The sequence below is a fragment of the Passer montanus genome, unplaced genomic scaffold (genome assembly GCF_014805655.1).
Source record: "Passer montanus isolate IOZ18808 unplaced genomic scaffold, ASM1480565v1 scaffold58, whole genome shotgun sequence".
NCBI classification, from domain to species: domain Eukaryota; kingdom Metazoa; phylum Chordata; class Aves; order Passeriformes; family Passeridae; genus Passer; species Passer montanus.
Genome location: NW_024370816.1, coordinates 1,361,072 through 1,382,900, shown reverse-complemented (window position 1 = coordinate 1,382,900; position 21,829 = coordinate 1,361,072). Strand labels below are relative to the sequence as shown.

The window sequence follows — 21,829 nt, the reverse complement described above, 5'->3', positions numbered from 1 at the left end:
TAACACCAGTTTTCCAAGGATGAGATATATGAAGGCTGCATAATTTTTCAAGTTGTCTTGGAAGATGGGTTGCCCACAGCTGGCTGTCTTTCAGTTGCTGGATCTGAATAAGTGAATGATTTCATGAGGGAATTCAGAACAATTTTTATGTCTCCTTTTGAATTATAAGGGAGAGACACTAGGAACTATAGCCTGTTGCTGTGGTTGTCTTGCTCTGTGTGGTTATCTCCCCTCACCTTTATTCATTTTCAGTGTGCTCCAGTGTCTCTCCTCCTTCCTGGGGCTGTTGCCTCGTGCTGAGGGTTCCACTGGTACTGGTTTCTTCTCTGGTCTTAAACTGATTATGAGTGTACTGAGGTCAGGTTAAGCCTTTGCTGCTCCAGAGAGCAAAGCTCAGCTAGTTCCTTGTGCCAGCATGGGTCCCTGTCTGCCCATGGAGTGAGTAAATGTCAAGTTGCACCTGGCTCAGCACACGGCCCCTTTTTGCAGTAGGAACATGGGATTAAACTGAAATTTTCCGGTTGTTAAATCGTATTCTTGTAGTTATGGGACGGGGGATTTGGTTTGGGTTTTTTAGGGCTCCTGATAAGGCACTACTGTGCAGATTGGCTGTGTTATTGGGTTTCTCCCCTCATCCCCAGCTCTTTCTCAGCAGATCAGTTTAGGAGTTACTTGTAAAGTCATTTGAAAATGAAGTTCAACAGCTTCTACTTTGTCATACTCATTGGAATCAGGTGAGGCTTAGCCAAAAGAAGAATTTAATTTATGTTTACTAAGAGGAGTACACACTGCAGTTATTATATCCTTGGAGGAATTGTGTTGCAAAGGAGCTTGGACCTTGTATCTGTGGGGGCTTTAAACAAGCAGCCTGCTGTCCCCAGCTGCATCTGCCCACTTGCTCTAGCTGGCTGGACAGCTCATTGGAACACTGAGCCAACTACATGAGCTGGTGGAAAAGCTCCTGCAGTGGCAGAAGTGAGGAGGGCTGAGGCAGGGCCAGGAACACGCAGCTGGAGGCAAGAGTGCATAGAGTCTGGCAGCCAGCAGGCCCTGTCTTGGGCCACCTTGGGCTGGCAGCTTTAGATCCTCCATGAGAGGAATAGACAGAAATAGTCTTCTTAGGAAGGAAGAATAGAAACCCCTGGCCTAGCTGTCATATGCTACTTCAAAGTTAAGGTAAGGAGAGATGGCATTTTTAGTGTGCTGTGCTTTTTATATGCGATAGAAATATTTAAGTTCATATGTGAGAGCTCTAGATGATGACATAGTAAGTGACTCTTCTGCTCTTTGAACTTCACTGTTTGCATTTCAGAGAGGAAAATTTTACATATTGTAGACTTAGTAAGCACAATATTTCCATGCTGCTAGTAGATTGATTTCTTGGTAGATTTGTTTATCTAGGCCCCTATTTATGCATAGGACAGAAATGGAAAAGTTGCAGGTGCATTGGTAGATCTTAATTATGGCTTCATAGTCAACTTCAAATCAATTACTTAATCTTGTTTAATTTTTGAAATGTCACTATGTTGTGTCCTATAAAGCTACTTTTTTATTTTTGTTGGTAGCCAGCATTTGCTAACCAAGCAGAAAATAAGGTATTGATCACAGCTAAAATTCTTTCTTTCCTTTTAGGCTGCCATCATGACGGCTGAAGAAACAGTGAACGTTAAAGAAGCTGAAATAATTAAGCTAATACTAGATTTTTTGAACTCAAGGAAGCTTCACATCAGCATGCTGGCACTTGAGAAAGAAAGTGGGGTCATTAATGGCTTGTTTTCAGATGACATGCTCTTCCTAAGGTAGGACTTCTGTTTCTGGTGCTTAAATACCACATGTATGAAAACCAAGAGCTGGACTGTGATTCAGCCACCAGCCCTGTGCTACTAATGTTAGCTTATGCCCTCATCTTATCCTGCTTTTTCGTGGTCCCATCCTGTGGCCCAGCCCTGCAGTGTGTTCCAGCTCTGGAGTCACTGACATCCTTCTGTGAGCCCTCGGAGTCACTGACCAGGCAGCAGTAGCATGCATTGACATAGATTGGTTTTTTTGTTTGTTTGCTTGTTCCTTTTAACTTTGTTCTTTTTCTGTCACACCCATGAATTCAAGTGGGAAGGAGCCTTAACAAGTGCCAGTGCAGACTAAGTTGGGGGAAAACTATAGGCATGAATAAGATGGGAAAGTAAGGGCTGTTGGCATCTGTGGTGTGCCATTATCTGCTTACCCATCACATGGCCCTGAAGGTGTGGTTTATTGACTTCTGGAATGTTTTTACAGTATTTTAGTGCTGAGATCAGAGATGAGTGGTTTCCAGAGCTTTTCCCTTAAAATATTATGTGCATTTCAAAATAACACTTAGATTTATCTTAAATTTAACAACATGAAGGGAGTATTTATTGTCATCAAAGCATGAGGGTTGGTGCAATTTACCACTGAGGATATTGCCCTCAATATTATTAAAAACAATCAATATACGTCTATACTAGTTTTTCAGCATTGATGATTTCTCTTCGTGCCATTAATGTTCATTCTGTTCACTTAATATTGAAGCAAGAGAAAGTAACTTATCCAGCTGATCTTGAAACATTTAAAAATACATTTTATCACTGAACAAACCTGTCTTCCCTTTTGATTAAAATTATATACATTGGACTAAAATGAAATGAATGAAGAGTTGCAGAAAAATTCAAGTTATTAATTCAACTTGGTTTATTTTTTGTTTCATTGTTAGCTTAGTTGAAGAAACTCCTCTTTCCTTTGTAGGCCTGGACTTTTTTAGAGAGCTCTGTGTGATAGGAGGGCATGAAGAAATTGAGCTGCTCTACCTGTGCAGTCCAGCCCTCTGATCCTGGAGTTGGAGCTTCTGTGCTGGCACCCTTCCTGCCAAGCTCTTCCTCTTACATTTTTAATATGGGAGCTCTTTGTTTTCCCATCCCCTTCATAAAATAACACCAGCACTATTTATACAATTAAAATGAACTCTTTTTTTTTTTTCATTTATTTGGATATATTAATTGAATGATACCTTGATTGAAACTCTTAAAGGAAGACTTTTTGCTGTTTTTTAATATAAAAATAACAGGTAAAGCAGGAGACACAGGACCATTTTGTCATTTTTTTATGTGCCTTTAAAAGTACTTAAAATTTGACCTTCTAGTATGCAGTTATTTTTTCAAAATATTGAGAACAGACTTGGATTTTGCTCTTACTGTTAGTGTTACTAAACATTTATTTTGGCACCTGTGCAAAACATTGACTTTTCAAAGCAGATTGATGACCTATTGTGTATTTAAATTTTTGTTTTGTATTTCAATGAGCATCCTACTTAGAAAAGAGATGTTCTTGTCCAGTGACATTCAAGGAACTTTCTTTTACTAGGCAATTGATTCTTGATGGCCAGTGGGATGAGGTTCTTCAGTTTATTCAGCCTCTTGAATGTATGGAAAAATTCGACAAGAAAAGGTAAAATAGAATGTATGTCAGAGTTCAGATTTTTTGAGTTTTGGAAAACACAGGGATTTCTCAGTATTGTCTATAAAAATGGTTGTTATGAGTTTTTCACTTTAGTTTTTGGTGGTTTTTTTCCTAGCCTGTGTGCTGTGCCTATGTTTTTAAACATGTACTTAAAATACGTGCACGCATTCTCTAATGAGTTGTCATGTGCCATACACTTTAGGAATATGATGCATGTTTGTACAGCCTTTTAATAGATGTTCTGTCATACTTCTATTCAAGAAATAATATGATTGCTATACTTGGGTTTGTTTGTTTTTTTTCTAATTAGCCTTCTGATATTTGTAATAGAGTATTTCTGAAAGCAATTATGGAAAAAATATTTCCTGCTTTAAAAAAAATATGTTGTGGTTACCAATTATTTAAAATTCCTATCTGAGTTCCTTGTCATAACAATAGCTATGCCTAACTCAGAAATTCAATGTAAAATAGCCTGCTTGTCTCTAGAATAATGTTTAACTACTCTGGAGCAAGATGTGTGGTATTTCTCTTCTCACCTGCAGGTTTCGTTACATTATTATGAAGCAGAAATTCTTGGAAGCCTTATGTGTGAACAATGCAATGTCAGCAGAAGATGAGCCTCAGCATGTAAGAATTGCCTCTGGTTTGGGGATTTATTTATAGTCAGAAAATCTCTTGAGATTAGTCTGATTAAAGGCAGGGCAGAAGCTCCCAGCATTAAATACACAAATTTTAGCTATTAACAAATGGTTTCATAAACACTGGGTAGAGTAATCAGTATTCTTTGGAACTGAGTGTGGCTCCCTGATCTCAAATACAGTTGTACATACAAGGGTTAATTCAAATTTTGCAGAGAGATCAGTAACCATATGCTGTGTCTGTGGTCCTGACCCTCAGATTTACTTTAGGCCATTGTGCTGGGCTCTCAAAGTACAGGGCTCTTCTTTTTAATACTTTTTATCCTGCCACAGATATTGTGAAGCAGGTCTCGGAATCACAAATTTATTGTGGTAATTCGAGTCATATGAAAGCTTGAATGAATTTTATGCTTAATTTTGGTTTGTTTTGGAGAGAAAGGTCAGAATTGTTTTTTGAGGGAGCAGATGTGTTCACAAAGGACTCTTTCACTTAAATGTGCAAACAGCAGGAGCTGTGGACTTAAGTTTTTGATATGGAAAGAGACATTAACTCAAACTGGCAAAGAAGGTGTGCAGATTGTGAAATTAGTTACAGTTTTTCATTTATGTTGACAGCATAGTAATACCAAATTTCTAAGACAAAAGTGTTACAAAATTAAAAATGAAGAATGGCAGTAGTTTTAAGACAAATTATTTTGTTTTCCAGACTGAATTGATGTTAATTCTCTGTCACATTACACTTATGTTGTACTTCAGGGTTTTTTCTTGACAGAGTAGAGAAATTTCAAAGTTTATTTTTCTAGTTGTAAATGGGAGAAGTACTAGTCCTTTAATCTCTCAATCTGTATACTGTTCCTGGGATAGCAGTAGAGGTGAGAAATCAGATTAATATTCCTTATTTTGTTGTTACCAAATGTTGCAAATGTGTTGGTGTGGTGTGGGTCAAAGTATTGCAGTGTCTACATAGCAATTTTTACTGGTTTTTAAATCTGTGTAACTAAAAATGTCTGATTTTGTGTATTTAACATGGTTCTTGGCTCTTAGCTATCAACAGGCTTTGTAATAAAGCCCTCTATTCATTTGGAGGTCTTATCTTCTGAGAATTCTTTGAACTTTTTAAACATTTTTGATAGAAGAAGAGAAAATCTCAGTATAAAAGCTGCTAATCACTGGAAACTAGAGCAATCTACAAGGCTTTTATTAAAAGCTACTGGCATAGGTTATAGAAATAAAGGGGAAAATAAGTCAGCTGGCTTTGAGAATGGAAGTAACCTTTTGTGCTACAATAGAATTGGAGCTTCTCAGTCACAGATGTGATATTTTAAACCCATCAAACCTGCAGTGACATGAAAATATTCCATGAATCTGTAAAAAATGGGACTGGATGAGGGATTCTAGAAAGTCAAAGCATCTAGGAATTTGTTTCGGTTGTAACTACACTTGGATCAGCAATTTCAGACTCCATATGCTTTTTTAATTAACATATAATCAGTAATAGTAATAAATGAGTGATAGCAGACAAATTCTGTTGTTGCCTGTTCTTGGAGTGTTTTTTTCCTTGTGGAAACACACGTGCTGCAGATTGCTGTGTTGATATTCATGTCTCCCTAGCTGGAGTTCACCATGCGGGAGGCTGTGCAGTGCCTGCACGCGCTGGAGGAATACTGTCCCTCTAAGGAAGACTACAGCAAACTGTGCTTGCTGCTGACGCTGCCTCGCCTCACCAACCACGCCGAGTTCAAGGACTGGAATCCCAGCACGGCTCGGGTGCACTGCTTTGAAGAAGCCTGTGTCATGGTGGCAGAGTTCATCCCAGCAGACAGGAAACTGAGCGAGGCCGGCTTCAAAGCAAGTAACAATCGCTTGTTTCAGCTTGTAATGAAGGGACTGCTTTACGAATGTTGTGTGGAATTCTGTCAGAGTAAAGCTACAGGAGAAGAAATCACAGAAAGTGAAGTATTGCTGGGCATTGATCTCTTGTGTGGTAATGGCTGTGATGACTTGGACCTCAGCTTATTATCGTGGCTGCAGAATCTGCCAGCTACTGTGTTTTCTTGTGCTTTTGAACAAAAGATGCTTAATATTCACGTTGATAAACTCCTCAAGCCTACAAAAGCTGCCTATGCTGACCTTCTGACACCTCTTATCAGCAAACTTTCTCCTTATCCCTCATCCCCCATGCGACGGCCTCAGTCAGCGGACGCTTACATGACGCGCTCTTTGAACCCCGCCTTAGATGGGCTCTCGTGTGGGCTGACAAACCACGACAAGCGGGTCACAGACCTCGGGACCAAAACTTCTCCCATGTCGCACTCCTTCGCTAACTTCCATTACCCTGGAGTACAGAATCTCAGCAGGAGTCTCATGCTTGAGACTACTGAATGTCACAGCATTTTTGAAGAGTCACCAGAGCGGTAAGTGCAGCTAGAGCTCTCTTTTTACCTTAGCTTATGTTGGCACTGTTTCTGTGTTCTTACCTGCTCTGTAACTGAACATAATTGTAATACTGAAACATAATTTGGTTGTTTAAATTGTTGTAATTAAACTCTGTATAGAGGGTGTTCTCTTCCTTATGCTTTTATGTTCTAAATAGATTTTCATATGTGTTCCATTTTGGCCTTATTAAAACTTCCTAGCACAGAGTACAAATATGCTCTGAGTAATATGGTCTAGCTAGGGTTTGTGTTCAGTATTACTGTGTTCTTCCATTCCAGATAAGTCAATGGACACAGTGAAATAGCTCTAACTCCGATCTTCTTTCTCCATTGCATTCTGTCCTCAAGTCTTGATAAATAATTTTGGTCCTGACACTGTTAATTAGTTACTTAAGCACACTTAAGTAACTAATTTCCATGTCCCAGTGAAGTTGATGGAAATGACAATATGCCATTGTTGCAGCATTCCTGTATCACTTAAATTGTTACAATAGTAATTCAGCTGAAACATACTTCCTATGTTTTAAACCAAAGATGAGTAAGGCAGCTGAATGTTGTTTGTATTATGTTTTTTGTATCAGACTTTGAGATAGTTGGGTTATGCTATTAATAAGTTCTTTAAGGAAATGTAGCAATCTAAACTGGCTTTTGAGAGAATGTCCTGGTAACTGGGAAAAATGGTATTTAACATTTGACAGTTTATCTTCATGTTTCTGCCTGGCCTTTCTTTTGATCAACAGTTCTGTCTCTTTATAATGGTTTTACTCAAACTTCCCTGGAAAGCAGCTGCCAGCTTTTTTGGCCTCTTAGAGGACCAGATGGGAAACTAGCCCTGCACTTGGGTGCAGTGGCCAGCAGATGACATTTGGGGCTGTGGTGATCAATCCAGGCCACAGCTGGTGTCTCTGTTAGTTTTGCCTTGGAGCAATATTCCGTATGTTGTGTTATGGTAAAGAGCAGCTCTAATTAAACTTGGTAAAAAGGAAACAAACACTGCCAAACTGATGTCAATTCACCAGAGATAATGGAAATACAGTAATGTAAGTACCTCCTGAAGATTCTAGTTTATGGTGAATTCTCTAATATTGCTGATCCATGCAAACCTTATCACTTGTATGCATAGACCAAGGTCCAGTGTTAAAACTGCTTCTTGGGAGATTTTTTATTCCCTTTTCAATATTGGAGTACTAGATTAATTCTGTATAAATAACATCATTGTGTGGGCTAAAGAAGATGTTTAATTGCTGCAGCTCTTTAGATAGGCCTTTTCCTGTGAAGTTTATAGTTTGTAAAAGGTTTTTTCATTAATAATTCATCTCTTGAAAGCTAGGATTAGAGGGTCAGAATTAAAGGATTAGAACTATAGGGCCAGACCCGTAGTTTTCAAGAAGGCATTACATTTTTCAGACAAAAATCCAAGTTCAGGTGAAGTGTCCAGCCTAAACAGTAGTATTTGCAAGGGTGGAAACTGAGCTTTGTGTAAATCTGACTTGTCCAAGGCTTCTAATGTGTTCTGCACATCTACTGATTGATTGCCAAACCATTTTGGAAAGAGTGTTGTGCAGAAATACTTATAACACAAGAAAAGCAAAAGCAATATAAACATTTTTCTACCTTGCGCTTTCAGGAGTGTTCAAATCCAGTGTTAAACATCCATGGATATTAGTTTCAGTTTAGATTGGTAGTGGTAATTAAACTGATAGCTTTGGGAAGAGTTTAGTCTCGTAGTATGTCAGATGCATTTTGTGCATATAATTGCTTTGAAGTGGAAGATTTTGAGTAATATATTTAAATTATGTAGAATTTAAATGTAGGGAATAAAAAAATGAAATTGGGGTGTGCTATGATAGTTAGGCTTTTTGGAAACTGACTGTACTTTTTGTTTGTCAGGGAGTTTATTTTCTTTAGTGTAACATATTGCAAATGGCATTATTTTTTCCCTAAGCACTATCTTCAGTTTGATGTGACTTAAGTAGTTTTCATGCTTGTGTTACCAGGTCTTACTCTAGAACGTTATCTTTCTCCACTTGATTTTCTACTCTTAATTTTCCTCAGTTAAGCATCTCTTCTTTTCCATGTTGCTGCGAGAAGTGATACACCCGTGGAGCCCCAGCATCCCATTGGCAGTGAGACCTCGTGCCAGAGCTCAGCTCCAGAAAATGAACCACTCCATGCAGCACAGAGTCAGGGATCAGCCAAACAAGAGAAAAATGAGGTACTGCTTGTTTGTTTAAAAATAATGAGGCCCTTTGAGCTGGGTTCTGATCACTTCATAATGATTTGCCTTTGTGTGGAGAACTTCATGCATGACAATGGGTTGCTTTGAATCTTGTTTTTACTATAGTAGAAATGCCATATTGCATCTTGTAAAAGAAACTACTACTTTTTGTCCCCCCATTGTATAAAGTTCTGCTGTCTTTGGAGTTTGTAATGCAGCTGATTAGAGTGCCTTGTCACATCAGCAGTCCAGCTAAACTGTTTGTGTATATCTGTAAAAGGAAGGGGAAAAAAGCCAACAGTACTAGATTGTGTTAAACAGTGCTTAAGCCTCCTCTTCATGTTCAAGTGAGAAATCCAAGTTGTAATTTTTGGTGTTAACATTAGGTTTTGGAGGTCATCTTATTTCAGTTGTTGTCTAGAACATACAAAAATTAAAATTGGGCAATTCCCTCAAAAATACATCTTTGCTGTTCAGAATCCAATAGCATAACCTTTTTTGGATTCATCTTTGAAGGCCTGTGCCTTGACTATCTTTTTCCTCTTTTTTTTTTTTTTTTTTTTCCTTAACAGCAGTATGGGGTAAGTGAAATAATTCCTCAGAAGGAAACAATGAAAACAGTTACCTAGTCTGTTCTTGCTCCATACTTAAATACCAGTCTGTCTATTTGGTAGTGAACAATATCATTGAGTGTGCTATATGTTCTGGTTGCAGATTCAGGTTTGATTTTCTTAGATAAACTTTGTCTTGGCTTATGACATCTATGTGGGACTGAAAACCAGCCTGGCTTTGACAGGGCTGTGTTCTAGTATGCTCTGGGTTCTTAAGTGAGGCAGTGGGGTCTACTGTGAGATTAACAAAGTCCTCCCCATTTGAGGACTTCACTCCCCTCAAGGACTTTGAGTCTCTTCTCTGCTGCAGTGGTGTTTTGTATGCATGTTGGAAGGGAAGGAAGAGCTTAGCTGGGTATAGAACAGGGCAGGCTTCCAGAGGGGGAAAAAAGTAAAACAGATGCAGAATTTGTAGGAGAGAATGAGGACAGGAGGTGCTGTGGAGATGATGTTGGCCAGGCTGTTGTATACAAATAGAAATAAATATAGTACCTGGTGTAATTTCATCTTGTTTTGTTTCCCATATCATAGTGGTGTATGTATATAGGAATAAGAAATTAATTAAAGTTTCTTTTCAGAGCTTTGTTTTTCATGTGTTCTTGTAGACGCTGATTTAGAAGCCAGAGTGTATAGAATAGAGCTTCTGAGCAACATATGTTAGGTTTGCATGTTAGTTGGGAAATAGTGGCACAGAACACAAAAAAAAATCAAAAGATGGAATAAAATTTTTACAAATAAGTATCAGTCATGAAAAGAAGAATAGACAAGAATATATTTGTTGTTTAGGATGATAACCCAGGGAATGGGGAATAGTTAATGAATTTTAAGTAGAGAAAATAAAGACTTGACTTTTGTCAATTTTGAGTTTCTGATTTGTAAGTATGCACCATGGGAAACCTAAGGTGGTAAATATTTTGCAAATGCAACAGCACTAGTAAATCCATTATAAGTCAAAAAAAATTGTGTTAGAGAACAAAAAATCATAATGCAAGTGTTGTTAATAATTGTTAGTAGAAGAAATGCAAAGGCTGTTACAAAGACAGAATGTGTATGATTGTCTGAACTAATGCAAAGTTATGAGGATGTCCTTGTATAACTTTAAATCATGGATGACAAAGCTGTCACTCCAGAAAACAAACAAAAAACCCATGCAAGGTTTTACTATTGCTATTTTTTTCTATTAGTATTTTTCTGGGTTTTTTTCTATTAGGTAAATATGCAGTTTGCTTTCTTTCTTCAGAAAATGTAGGGCAGCTCAGTGTGGATAATCTGGCCTTGGACGAAAGCATTTTTGGTCTTCTGTTTGTTCATTTTTATCTTGTTCTCTGCTGTTAGCAGAAAAGTGAAAGAAAAATGAGGTTTGGGAATGCAGAAGGCAGCAATTCCTGGGCAGCTGGCAGTGTGGGAAGCTAAAGACAGCATGTAAAGGAGAAAAGGCTATGAGAAAGGAAGTTGAAGTGTTGGCTTGGTCCAGAAAATAAAGAATTTTAAAGTTCAAACAGGCTCCAATTTTAAAACTAAAATGTAACACTGGGATAGACTACTGCTGAAGGGAGAGGTAAAATGGGTCTGCAGACTGATGGCAGGGTGGTGTGAATGTGGCAGAAGATACTAAATTTGTAATGAAAATATGACTTACATCGTTTTCTGGGTTTTATTTTCAATCACTTTTATGTTTTGATCTTAAGTAATACTTCAAAAATCTTGTAAGAAAGAGCAGTCTCCTTCAGAACTATAGGGACTGCTATAAAGGCAGGACTGTTTCAACAGTGAATAGCATAGGCTGGCAGTGCTTTCTCTTTTTAATATGTAAATTATGTCTGATATTAAGGAAGAAGAAAATCATCCCTCCTCAGAGATGAATCTCCTGGCTTTTGATGCCTGTGTTGAAATACTGAACCAGAAAGTAAATATTTATGTTAAATACCACCATTAACTATTTAAATTCTATCTGTGATTCTCATTTCCTTTCAGCTTCGTGATTCCACAGAGCAGTTCCAGGAGTACTACAGACAGAGGCTGCGTTACCAGCAGCACTTGGAGCAGAAGGAGCAGCAGAGACAGCTGTACCAGCAGATGTTGCTGGAAGGAGGAGTCAATCAAGAGGATGGAGCTGACCAGCAACAGAACCTTACTGAACAGTTTCTTAACAGGTTGGGAGAGTTTCATTCTTCTACTCACCCTTATCCCTCTGTAAGTTCTCATAATGACCTGGTTTGATGGTTTGGGTTTTTTAACTTGTCATTTGTTATTAGATCGATCCAGAAACTAGGAGAATTAAATATGGGTATGGACAGTCTTGGAAATGATGTACAAACACTTAGCCAGCAATGTAACGGGAGCAAAGGGATTGCATCTGCCAATCCAGCCAGTAACTTCACATCAGCACCTTCAGATGGCAGCCAGAGGATAGCAACTGATAGCCCAAATCTTAATACAAGCACTCCTCGCAAGTGTGGATCAGCTAATCAGATACCCTTTCCTGAAGAGTCACCTGTACAGGGGAGCCAAAGGTGAGTCACTGGAAATGCCCTTCTGCTAGCACTGTGGGAGAGCTGTTTGTATTTATCTGTAGCTATCAAATTAATTGTCATTAAATAGGGGTATGATCAGTGTTTTCTAAATATTTATGTTGGGATTATAAAGTCTTTTTTTTAACAGCATTCATGGGGAATAGTGGTTATTTGTTATGGCTTACATTTTATGCTTGTTTTTAATTTTGAACTTTTAATTCCATCTTATATGTTTAGTTCTTGTTTATTTTGTGTTATTCTAAGTTTCTGGAAGCTTTTTTATGAACTACAAACTAGATGAAGGGGGAAGCAGGGCAGAATGGGAACTGAATTTCTTCTGTTAACTAAAAGTAGTGCTGACCTGAGAGAAACAGTAATTCCTCCACCTCTCTGTGTATGTATTGTGTCTATACATAGGTATGTTACAGAATGAAAAATATCTTTAACTTGAGTTCACTTGTTCAGTGCTTGGAGTTGCTGCAAAAAGGGCTGTCCCTTGTAAAAGTAATAGTTTAGTGGTAATGATTCAGACATGTACAACACTTTACACCAATTAGTCAGTTCTTAGAATGATGAAACTGTAACTTTAGTCTGAAAAATACTTACCAAAAAATCTGTTCCTGCTCTTGTTGTTTTGTTTTGTGTTTTTAAACACTTCACCAAATCAGTGCATCAGAGCATGCCATCACTCAGCCACAGTCAGAAGACTCTTCAGGGACTTTGTCTAGGACACGAGGCGATGAGGTGAGTTTTCTTCTTGTCTTTTATTTGTGTTATCAAAAGATTCAGTACTTAATAGATATTTAGAATGAATTTTGGTTGGTACAGTGCCTACAGTCACAGAACCATTGAGATTGGAAGGGACCTCTGGAGACTGAATCCAAATGCACTTCTCCCAAAAGAGGGTCAGTAGAGCAGGATGCTTGGGGCTGGCTCCAGTTGGGTTTTGCATCTCTCCAGGGATGGAGGATGTTCCCCAGCCTCTGTGGGCTACCTCATCCTGTGTCTGACCACCCTCACAGTGTTTTTAAAACACCAAAAACGTTGAAGTGGAATTGGTTTTACTTTATTTGGTGTTCATTGCCTCTGGTCCTTTCACTGGGGTACCACTGAGAAGAGTCCTGCTCCATCTTCTTCACTCCCCAATTCCATATTTGTATGCATGGGTGAGATGTACACGTGCACACCCTGAAAAGCCTTTCTGATCTCAAGGCCAAACAGTACCAGCTCTTTCAGCTTCTCCTTGTACAACACATGTTCCAGTGGGATGTCTTAACTATTGTTTTATATTTTCCAGGTTAAAACTTTGAATGTTGTACTGCAGTCAGTATGGTCTGGAAAACCAGGGGAATAGTTAATAGGGAAATAACTGCAATAAGTACATTCCAAAGTTTCTGCATAAATAAAAATCATAATCTTAGAAAGGTGGTCATGAAGTCACAAAGAGGATGACATAATAAAGCTTAGCATAATTTAATGATAACTTTGTGCTACATACAGGGTGAAAATCTGATTCTGTGTTTAATATTATGTTTGATTTAGAAATTATGTTTGACTAGGACTGTTTTTAATAAAAAGGCAACTTTGTTCCCATTGCAAGTTTCACACAGATCGTGTGTTTACACAGAAATAAACTGCAGTGTTGCCTATCTGAGGTGGGCTGTTTAGAAGAACAAAAGCAGGTGGAAGTTTGGAGGGAGAATGAGAAATACTAATTAATGTTATCTTTAAAAGTCAGTTGAAGAAAAGAGCTTCAAGAGCATTCTTGGACTTGGAGTAGACCTTGATTTTACAAAACCGTGTTTTAAGTGATCCAGCCCGCTGTGCTGCTGCTTGTTAATAGTTGGCTACTGTAGCTTTACATTATTGCACGAAGTAGTCACACCTGCTTTTAAATGTCCAGTTTTACACAGGAAAACCTAATTTTACTGTTATCCTTCTACACAGGATGACAAATCAAAAAAGCAGTTTATTTGCATTAATACTCTAGAAGACACACAAGCTGTCAGAGCTGTAGCCTTTCATCCCAGTGGGAGTTTATATGCTGTTGGTTCCAACTCTAAAACTTTGAGAGTTTGTGCCTATCCAGAAGTAATTGACCCAAGGTAAGAAAGCTAATATAATAATTTCTTTTTCTGTATCATAGCACTTCTTTCTCCTGCAGCTACTGATATCTGTGTGTTTCATATCTTTATTGTCATAAATACAGCAGTGCTGTCCTTGGAATCCTGAACTGCTAAACAAAAATAAGATCATGTGCCTGAAGTATTTGTATATTTGTGGTGTACTTCTTTGCTCTCTGTATTGTTTATAAGATGTATTGCCACAAGACCACACTTTTGCTTATAAAAGTGGGGTTTTTTTGTCTCAGCAGGTGGGCTTTTTTGAGTTTGCTGGTTGGCCTGTGGTGTTGATATTCCAACTGTAACAGTGGGGGGAAGGCATGTGTCAGTTCCCAAGCCAGCACAAGCTGGGCTTCACAAGATTCAGTTTCTGGCAGGAGGACAGACTTAACAGTAGGGAAAGTTGTATCTTCTTGACTTCCACACAAAACTTGCCAGAGCGTGTCTGTTGGCCTGCTTTTACTCTAAACATTGCTTTTTTGGTGTATTGGTTCCTTGACTGAAAAAGCATCATTTGTGGTTTACTGTGCCACCTGTGTTTTCAGTTTCCTTTCCACCCATTTTCAGTAGGGTGGGGAAAATACACCTGAAAATAAATACTACCACATCAATAACAGTCTCCTTAATTCTGCTTCACTTCCATGATTTTCTTGGAGGAGGGGAGAAGTGCAAGCATCTAAAACCTCACAGTTGTGTAGGGAGCTACAAGTGTGCACAGTGATTTTTATGTGGGACATCTTCCCACTTTAGGACTGATGTTCAGGCTTCCAAAGTGTTGAAAAAGTAATCTGATTTTTCTTTTCCTCCTTAAATATCATCAGTAAGGTAGCCTTTGGAATTTAATTCCAAAATATTTATGAGCAATGTGTGACACAACAAAAAAAGTAATTGATTTCTGTTACCTAATACAAGGCAGCTTGTTGAGCTTGAAGCCCAAACAGCCTCTTGAGTGATAAGCAGTGCAAAACACATTGGCTCCTGCACAGCTGCTTTTTCTGCTTGTTGGGAAAGGCTGGAACAACTCTGCAGCCCTAGTTTGTTCTTGCAGTGCATAATCTGATGTGACGAGAGACACAATGCATCTGGACATGAAAGGAATGCTGAGATCTCCTTAATTCTGAACTTGTAATTCTTCCACTTACTGTTGATTTGAACTATGCTTACACTTAGCCGAAAATACTTCATCGTGGGATTTACAAGTCAGCAGAGAGATTACATTATCTTAAAGATATTCTAATCCTTGTAACAACATGAGTCTAGACATGCATTCAGAATTATGTGCTTTTCAAAGAGGTTGTGTGGAATAGTTCTTCTTTGAAGCTCTGTTGGGCCTATTAAACTTTTTTTTACTTGTCCTTTAAAGTGATGAACTATTCAAGACAGGTTGGTTCAGAGTTGTCTTTTTTCTGTTCTCTAAAGGTATAATAGTAGTTTGGGGGGGTTTGCACACCTTTAAGGTTAAACACTGACAGGTACATGTTACAGTTCTGCAAATGTTGCTCAAATAATCACAGTGCTTCCATGCAGTGGATTGGCAACCTGTGGTCTCTGACCTGGGTAGGTGCTCCCATGCCTTGGGAGAGTCAGTGATCCTCTTCTTAAGATGTGGTGAATCCAAACTCAGAGTGTGAGATAAGGCATTAGGCCATTTGGGGAGCTCTGTAGTGTGTTGAATGATCCTATTTAGGCTAATCTGTAATGGATTTCCTCTCTGGCAACAAAATAAAATTAGCTGCCATGTGGATTTACTTTAGTATTCTTTACTAAAGTGATGTTAATCTCCAAAGTTTTTTTACAGGCTTGGATGATTGTCTTCTGTCTTTTCTCTCTGCCTCTTTTGTTCAAGTATTTGTAATAAGGTTTATGAATTTTTTGAGTACCAGTTTAATTTGTTGAATTTCTCCTGTTGGTGTTACTGGAGTGATATGGAGATGGATACTGCAATACCTTATCTTAAGTACTTGATTTCTTCCTGCTGTGAGAGCAGAAAAAGAACATTGTAGGAAGGTAATTGATTGCAATCAAGGAAATATAAATTACTGGGACTGTTGCTTTTATTTCTGCAGTGCGTAAAGCTGATATGGTTTTACAAATAAGAATCTATGGTGTATTTAGATGCTGTCAGGATTTTTGCATTAATGTAGTGTGATAAATATGTTTTTCTTGCACAAGCTTGGCCTACTATTGCTTAATTGGACTTGTGCATATTCAAAAGTGGACATAGAATTAAGTTTTTGATGTATGAAGGATGTAGAGAAAACTCACACCAGTTTCAGACTCTGGGGATAATATTTTGTTGTCCTATAGCTAGTAATTACTATAGTTTATCTGTACAGATCTTTACAGATGAATGGACTGGGTTAGTTCTTTTTGCATGTTCAGTCACGGATAGAATGGGAAAATGAGAAAAAATTGAAAATGAGAAGATCCTTTTGTCTTTGATCTTGTATATATGTTTCAGTGCAAGTAGTTCATATGAATTTCATGTTACCCAAAATAACAGAAAAATAGTATCTTCATTTTAGAATACTTTGTTTCCCTTAGAAATAGAAAGAAGTATGATGGTTGGGTTTTTTTTTTCTTTTACCAGTGCTTATAATACTCCTAAACAACCCGTAGTTCGCTTCAAGAGGAATAAGCATCATAAAGGATCAATCTACTGTGTGGCCTGGAGTCCCTGTGGACAGCTGTTAGCTACTGGTTCTAATGATAAATATGTGAAAGTGCTGCCTTTTAATGCAGAAACTTGTAATGCAACAGGTACTGTGTGTATATTTAGTTCAAAGAATGTATTTTCAGTTACTGTCCAGTATTTGTTGAAACCATTCAGTTTAAATTGATGTTTTGTTATTGATATTCCAATATTTTAATTCAGTCACTTTTCCCTTTTACTGTGGTCTCTATCCAGCAAAGAACCACTGAGAGGTTTAAAATTATCTTTGGGCTTTTCTTTGGGTTGGGTGGCTGTGTTTTGGTTTCATTTTGCAAGACTCTGGTATTGTTCTATCTCTTGGTGGATTCCTTCCCACAGAAAGTAAAACAACCAGATATTCTTACCCACTTCTAGAGCATGGTTGTCACTAAGAATTTATCTCCACTCCTAGTTCCCTTTTCTCTTGCCTAGTTCTCTCTTCTCACCCACCTTAAAAAGGTTTCTGTTATAGCAAACACTACTTTCCATGCCCAACCCTCCTACAGTATGTTGAATTTGTCTCTTACCTTTTCTATTTTGAACTTAGTCTTCCCTGTCCTTTGTAGTGCAGTGCTCTCAATGATATTTTCCTCCAGGAAATGAAAACATTTGGAATTCACCAGAGTTTACAAAAAGAAATAATAAATGTACACTGTTAGAAACCTTGCCTGCAGTTGGCAGTGGTGCTGGTTGGTCAATGTACATTTTGCAAAGCTTTGGGAAGTAGGAAGCTCCAATGACACTCAACCCAAGATTCTTAGAGATTTTATTTGAACTGCAGTAACTGAAATAGTGTGTTCTGTGCTGAAGTGCGCAGCCATGTTTGCACTTGGTGGCATGCTCACTCTAAAATACTCTGTTATCTCTGTAGCCACTTTAGAGAGCACAGCACTAACAAACAACGTATGCCTTACTTTGTTCCTTGATTTTTAATTTATTTCAGGACCAGATTTGGAATTCAGCATGCACGATGGGACAATCAGAGACCTTGCTTTTATGGAAGGCCCAGAAAGTGGTGGTGCTATTTTAATAAGTGCTGGAGCAGGGGACTGTAATATTTACACAACAGATTGTCAGCGTGGACAAGGCCTGCATGCCCTAAGTGGTCACACTGGTAGGTGCAGTGTGGCTTCTGTCACACTTTGAGTCTGTATTATATTCTAATACGGTTGTTGGGTTGTTTTAGCTTGGTTTGGTTTAAAGTAATTGTGGTTTTCTTTTTAGCAAGACTTTTTTTTTCCTCTCCCAATTGCTCTTGAGGTATTTTGAGGAGAGGTGGGCAGTGTTGGTTGTTAAATATCTTTGCTGTTCATTTAATTAAGAGAGTGCACACCTCATTCCAGAGAAGACACAAAGCTGGGTGTTGCCATACACTGGTGCAATGGATCATACAAAATGCAGGTTTTCTACAGGATTGTTAAGTCTCTGAATGCAAAAAATAATCCCAACTGTAATATTTCAGTGTTGGGTTAGTGATGCTAATCAAATTAAGAAGTCTTCTTGTTCACAGGACATATTTTAGCACTTTATACATGGAGTGGCTGGATGATTGCATCTGGATCCCAGGACAAGACTGTAAGATTTTGGGATTTGAGAGTGCCAAGCTGTGTTCGTGTTGTGGGAACAACGTTTCATGGAACAGGCAAGATTTGCTATCATGTTTCTAACCATTCTGGCATGAAAATAGATTTTGAAGATGTCCAGGTTACATAGAGTGAATGTAAGGGGAAGCTGTGGCAGGCACAGAAGGGCAGCTTAGCTTAAAGAAAGAACCTCTGAGGGTATCTATACCTGTGGGGTTGGTTTATTGTTCCTAAAGTAATATTTCCTTTCATGAGATGGGTAGTGCTTTTGCCTTAGACTCCCAAACAGACACTTTCAAGTGCATTCATATACAGCAACCTAACTGAAGTCCTTGAAACTTTAGGGCAGGGGGATGCAGGAAGGAAGAAAGGCAGCTCCCGGCTGGGTTATGGCAGCCAGTTCCTTCCCCCAAGCCCCGCAGGTCCGGCTGTTCTCCTCCAAAACCAGAGACCACAGCCGGCTCCTTTACCTGCCCACATCCCGCTGTATCCCTCCCCTCCAAGAGAAACTGAACTGTAGCCAGATGCTGCCCTCCTCTCCCCACCTTGGCCACTTCTTTTAAGTACCCAGTAGTTAATTTCCTAGCAACTTATGGGAAAAACTTCTATAAGTAAAATAGACACCCAACCTCCAACATCATTTAAATATGCGGCCAGCTTTCCGTGTTTTACAATGCATTGTGTACAATAAGAAAGAAGCAGGCTGTTTGCAGAAGGCCAGCTAACTGGCTGTCGGGGTTGTGTGGCCTGCAGGCAGCGCTGTAGCCTCGGTGGCGGTGGACCCCAGCGGGCGGCTGCTGGCCACGGGCCAGGAGGACTCGAGCTGCATGCTGTACGACATCCGCGGCGGCCGCATGGTGCAGAGCTACCACCCGCACGGCAGCGACGTGCGCTCCGTGCGCTTCTCCCCGGGCGCGCACTACCTGCTCACCGGCTCCTACGACATGAAGATCAAGGTGACAGACCTGCAAGGTAACGGGGTCACGGGTTGGCTCCTGTTTGGGGCTTTTAATGTGGTTGAGAACTTGGCTCAAGGATCGGGTTTTACTTTAAAAGTGAAAAATAGTAGAGCTTGGAAAGGTTGGATGTGTGTATATGTGGTTGTGTCTGGTGGAAGTTGGGTGGTTGTGGTGCTGAAAGTGTAGGCTGTGAATTAATCTTGGTTTGGGGTGAGGGTCTCATGACAGTAAAACCACTGGTTAACGCTCTTGCCTGGTGAGATGGCCATTGCTTTCAGACAGCATTCATAAAACTGACCTTTAAAAAAAGCCCTAAAAAAGTATAGTAAAAAAAGTATAGTTCTCATTTCTGTTGGGATAAGTTAAGAATAGGAAAGATATTGGGTGTGTCTAATTGTCTTGATTTTCTTGGACCATAAAATTTTAATCACCTTGTGTAAAAACAGTGGAGATCTGCACTACTGGACATAGTACAACTTTTTAAGTTGTACTATGTCCAGTAATGCCTAAACATTGAAACACTGGGGACTTTTGTTATGCTCAATGTTGTGTGAGAGAGAAAAGGGACTCAAGTGGGCTTCATAAGGTGACATACAGATGTAAGCTTAAAGTAAGCAATCTGGTTAAAAAAGACCCTCCACACAAGGGCTAGGATACGAATTCATGACATGAGTAATGATTTCTGTTCCTCTCCACAGGGGACCTGACGAAGCAGCTTCCTCTGATGGTGGTAGGGGAGCACAAGGACAAAGTTATTCAGTGCAGGTGGCACACACAAGATCTTTCCTTCTTGTCATCTTCTGCAGACAGAACTGTAACCCTTTGGACCTACAATGGTTAGAGTGCAAACAAAGGCAACTATGCAGCTAAAGCACAGAGACCCGAGACTACGGAACTGTCCAAACAAGTAATAATAATGAGGCTTTGAGAGAGCAGCAGTTGAGCAGGAGAGTGTCTTGTCAAGAGGAGGGGCACCTGTCACTGATTTTTCTGGTTTCTAGGAGGTCTTGGTGTTTTTAGTATATTCTTTTGCAGTGCTTCCAGTCTTCCATGTTGAACTCATGCTGCTGTGACCTATTGTAGTCTTGTTGCCAAAGTCTATGAGGAGAACTCTTCTGTTGTTGATGTGCACTCAGAGTAACATGAATGATGTGTTTACAGTTTGGTATTAATTGCATTCCTTGTTCTTTGCCTCAATGAGAATTTTGTATAGAAACTTAAGTTGAGGAACACTTTAATCAAGTCTGTATGTAACTAGTTACACAAACACATTAAAGAAAAACTACTTCCACTGTTTTTTCAGGTGTATTGTATTCATCACTTTTAAACAAGAGCTCAAACTTGATAACATCTCCATAGTTTCAACTTTTTAGTAAAAAAAAAAATATCTGAACTTTAAAGTTTGACTAGGTAGTAACCACTTCTTGATTATAGTCCATTATATAGTGGGGGTTTTTCTTTCTTTTCATCTAACCTGGGGAAAATGTTGCTGTTTTTACTACATGACATTATTTTGAACCAGCTAACATGTTGGAGGGGGAAAAGTAAAATATTGACTTTTTTCAGTAGAAACATGTAATATTTTACTTTTTGAATGCAACAGAATACCTCTGTGTATAATGTACTGTAGAAAAGAGTGGATTGGCAGCAGTTGTCACAGTGAGCTTAATGGCTATCAATTTTTCAAGCAAAAGGGATACCATTAATGCTGTATTACAAACCAGCATGGCTTAAAATGCTATGTCTGCATGATAATTTAAGAATTGTTTAAATTCCCAGTCCAGAAGCTTATCTGAATTTTATTTCTTGCACTGTTTATGTATGGGAAATTGCAGTTTTATTTCTACAAAACTTTAGATTCTAATGTTTATGTATTGTTATATTTTCATATTGTACAGTTCCTTTTACTTTTTGAAATATAAACCTTAAACTTTAGGTTATTTATTTATTTGAACTGCAGTTACATTTTGGATTCTCTTGGTTACTAAATTATATGTGCACTGTAGCAAGCATTTTTAACTATCGTATAAAAGTGGAAAGGTAACTATAGAAGTGTATCTGTGCTATAATCTCAATAAAGACCTCCAACACCTGCACCCGTTTCATCTGTTATTTTTAATTCTTGGTTTATAGTTCCTCAGACCTACTATGATACAACAGTTTGACCTATGAGTTAAATAGCCAGAATTATAAAATATTAAGAGCTTTGATACTGCTTCCAAGTATTGGAACTTGCAGTGTGGTAAGTAATAATACAGTGGTGTAGAGCTGAAAATCTTGTTTATTTTTCTTTATTAGATACATATACAATAATATGGATGTATGATACAATGAAAGCTGCTTTGGAGGAAATAGCGTTTCTTTAGTTGTCTCTCTGTGGTCAAAGCTGTCAGTCTATTTACATGAGTATATCTATAGCAATAGTGATTTCCTGACATTAATTTCACTCCCAGTTGTGTCTTTACAGGGCGGGTCTGGTTTTACATCCATCATTTTGCCCCCCGCCTGTTGTGCCTCAGCCTGCCTTTAGCCGGGGTTCGCCTCTGTGCCGGGCTCCGCTCGCAGCCGGGGCTCGGGGCGGGGCCT

General features: G+C 38.8%; 1 protein-coding gene across 1 annotated transcript; it reads left to right on the top strand.

Annotated features, from left to right (window-relative positions):
* Positions 1-1,632: 1,632 nt before the first annotated feature.
* Positions 1,633-21,339, top strand: WDR47 (WD repeat domain 47). Its single transcript, XM_039726354.1, has 14 exons — positions 1,633-1,799; positions 3,376-3,459; positions 4,014-4,098; positions 5,721-6,523; positions 8,636-8,759; positions 11,348-11,526; positions 11,629-11,886; positions 12,555-12,630; positions 13,834-13,991; positions 16,600-16,769; positions 17,645-17,815; positions 18,212-18,343; positions 19,038-19,256; positions 19,942-21,339. Exons 1-14 carry the CDS (start codon positions 1,642-1,644, stop codon positions 20,082-20,084), a joined length of 2,760 nt encoding a protein of 919 aa, XP_039582288.1. The 5' UTR covers positions 1,633-1,641; the 3' UTR covers positions 20,085-21,339.
* Positions 21,340-21,829: the final 490 nt, after the last annotated feature.

Excerpts from the sequence above, each read along its gene's own strand:
- WDR47 (XM_039726354.1), top strand. The coding sequence starts at position 1,642 with ATGACGGCTGAAGAAACAGTGAACGTTAAAGAAGCTGAAATAATTAAG. Across the intron at positions 12,631-13,833 it reads CTAGGACACGAGGCGATGAG|GATGACAAATCAAAAAAGCA; the intron begins GTGAGTTTTCTT and ends CCTTCTACACAG. Across the intron at positions 19,257-19,941 it reads CAAGGTGACAGACCTGCAAG|GGGACCTGACGAAGCAGCTT; the intron begins GTAACGGGGTCA and ends TCCTCTCCACAG.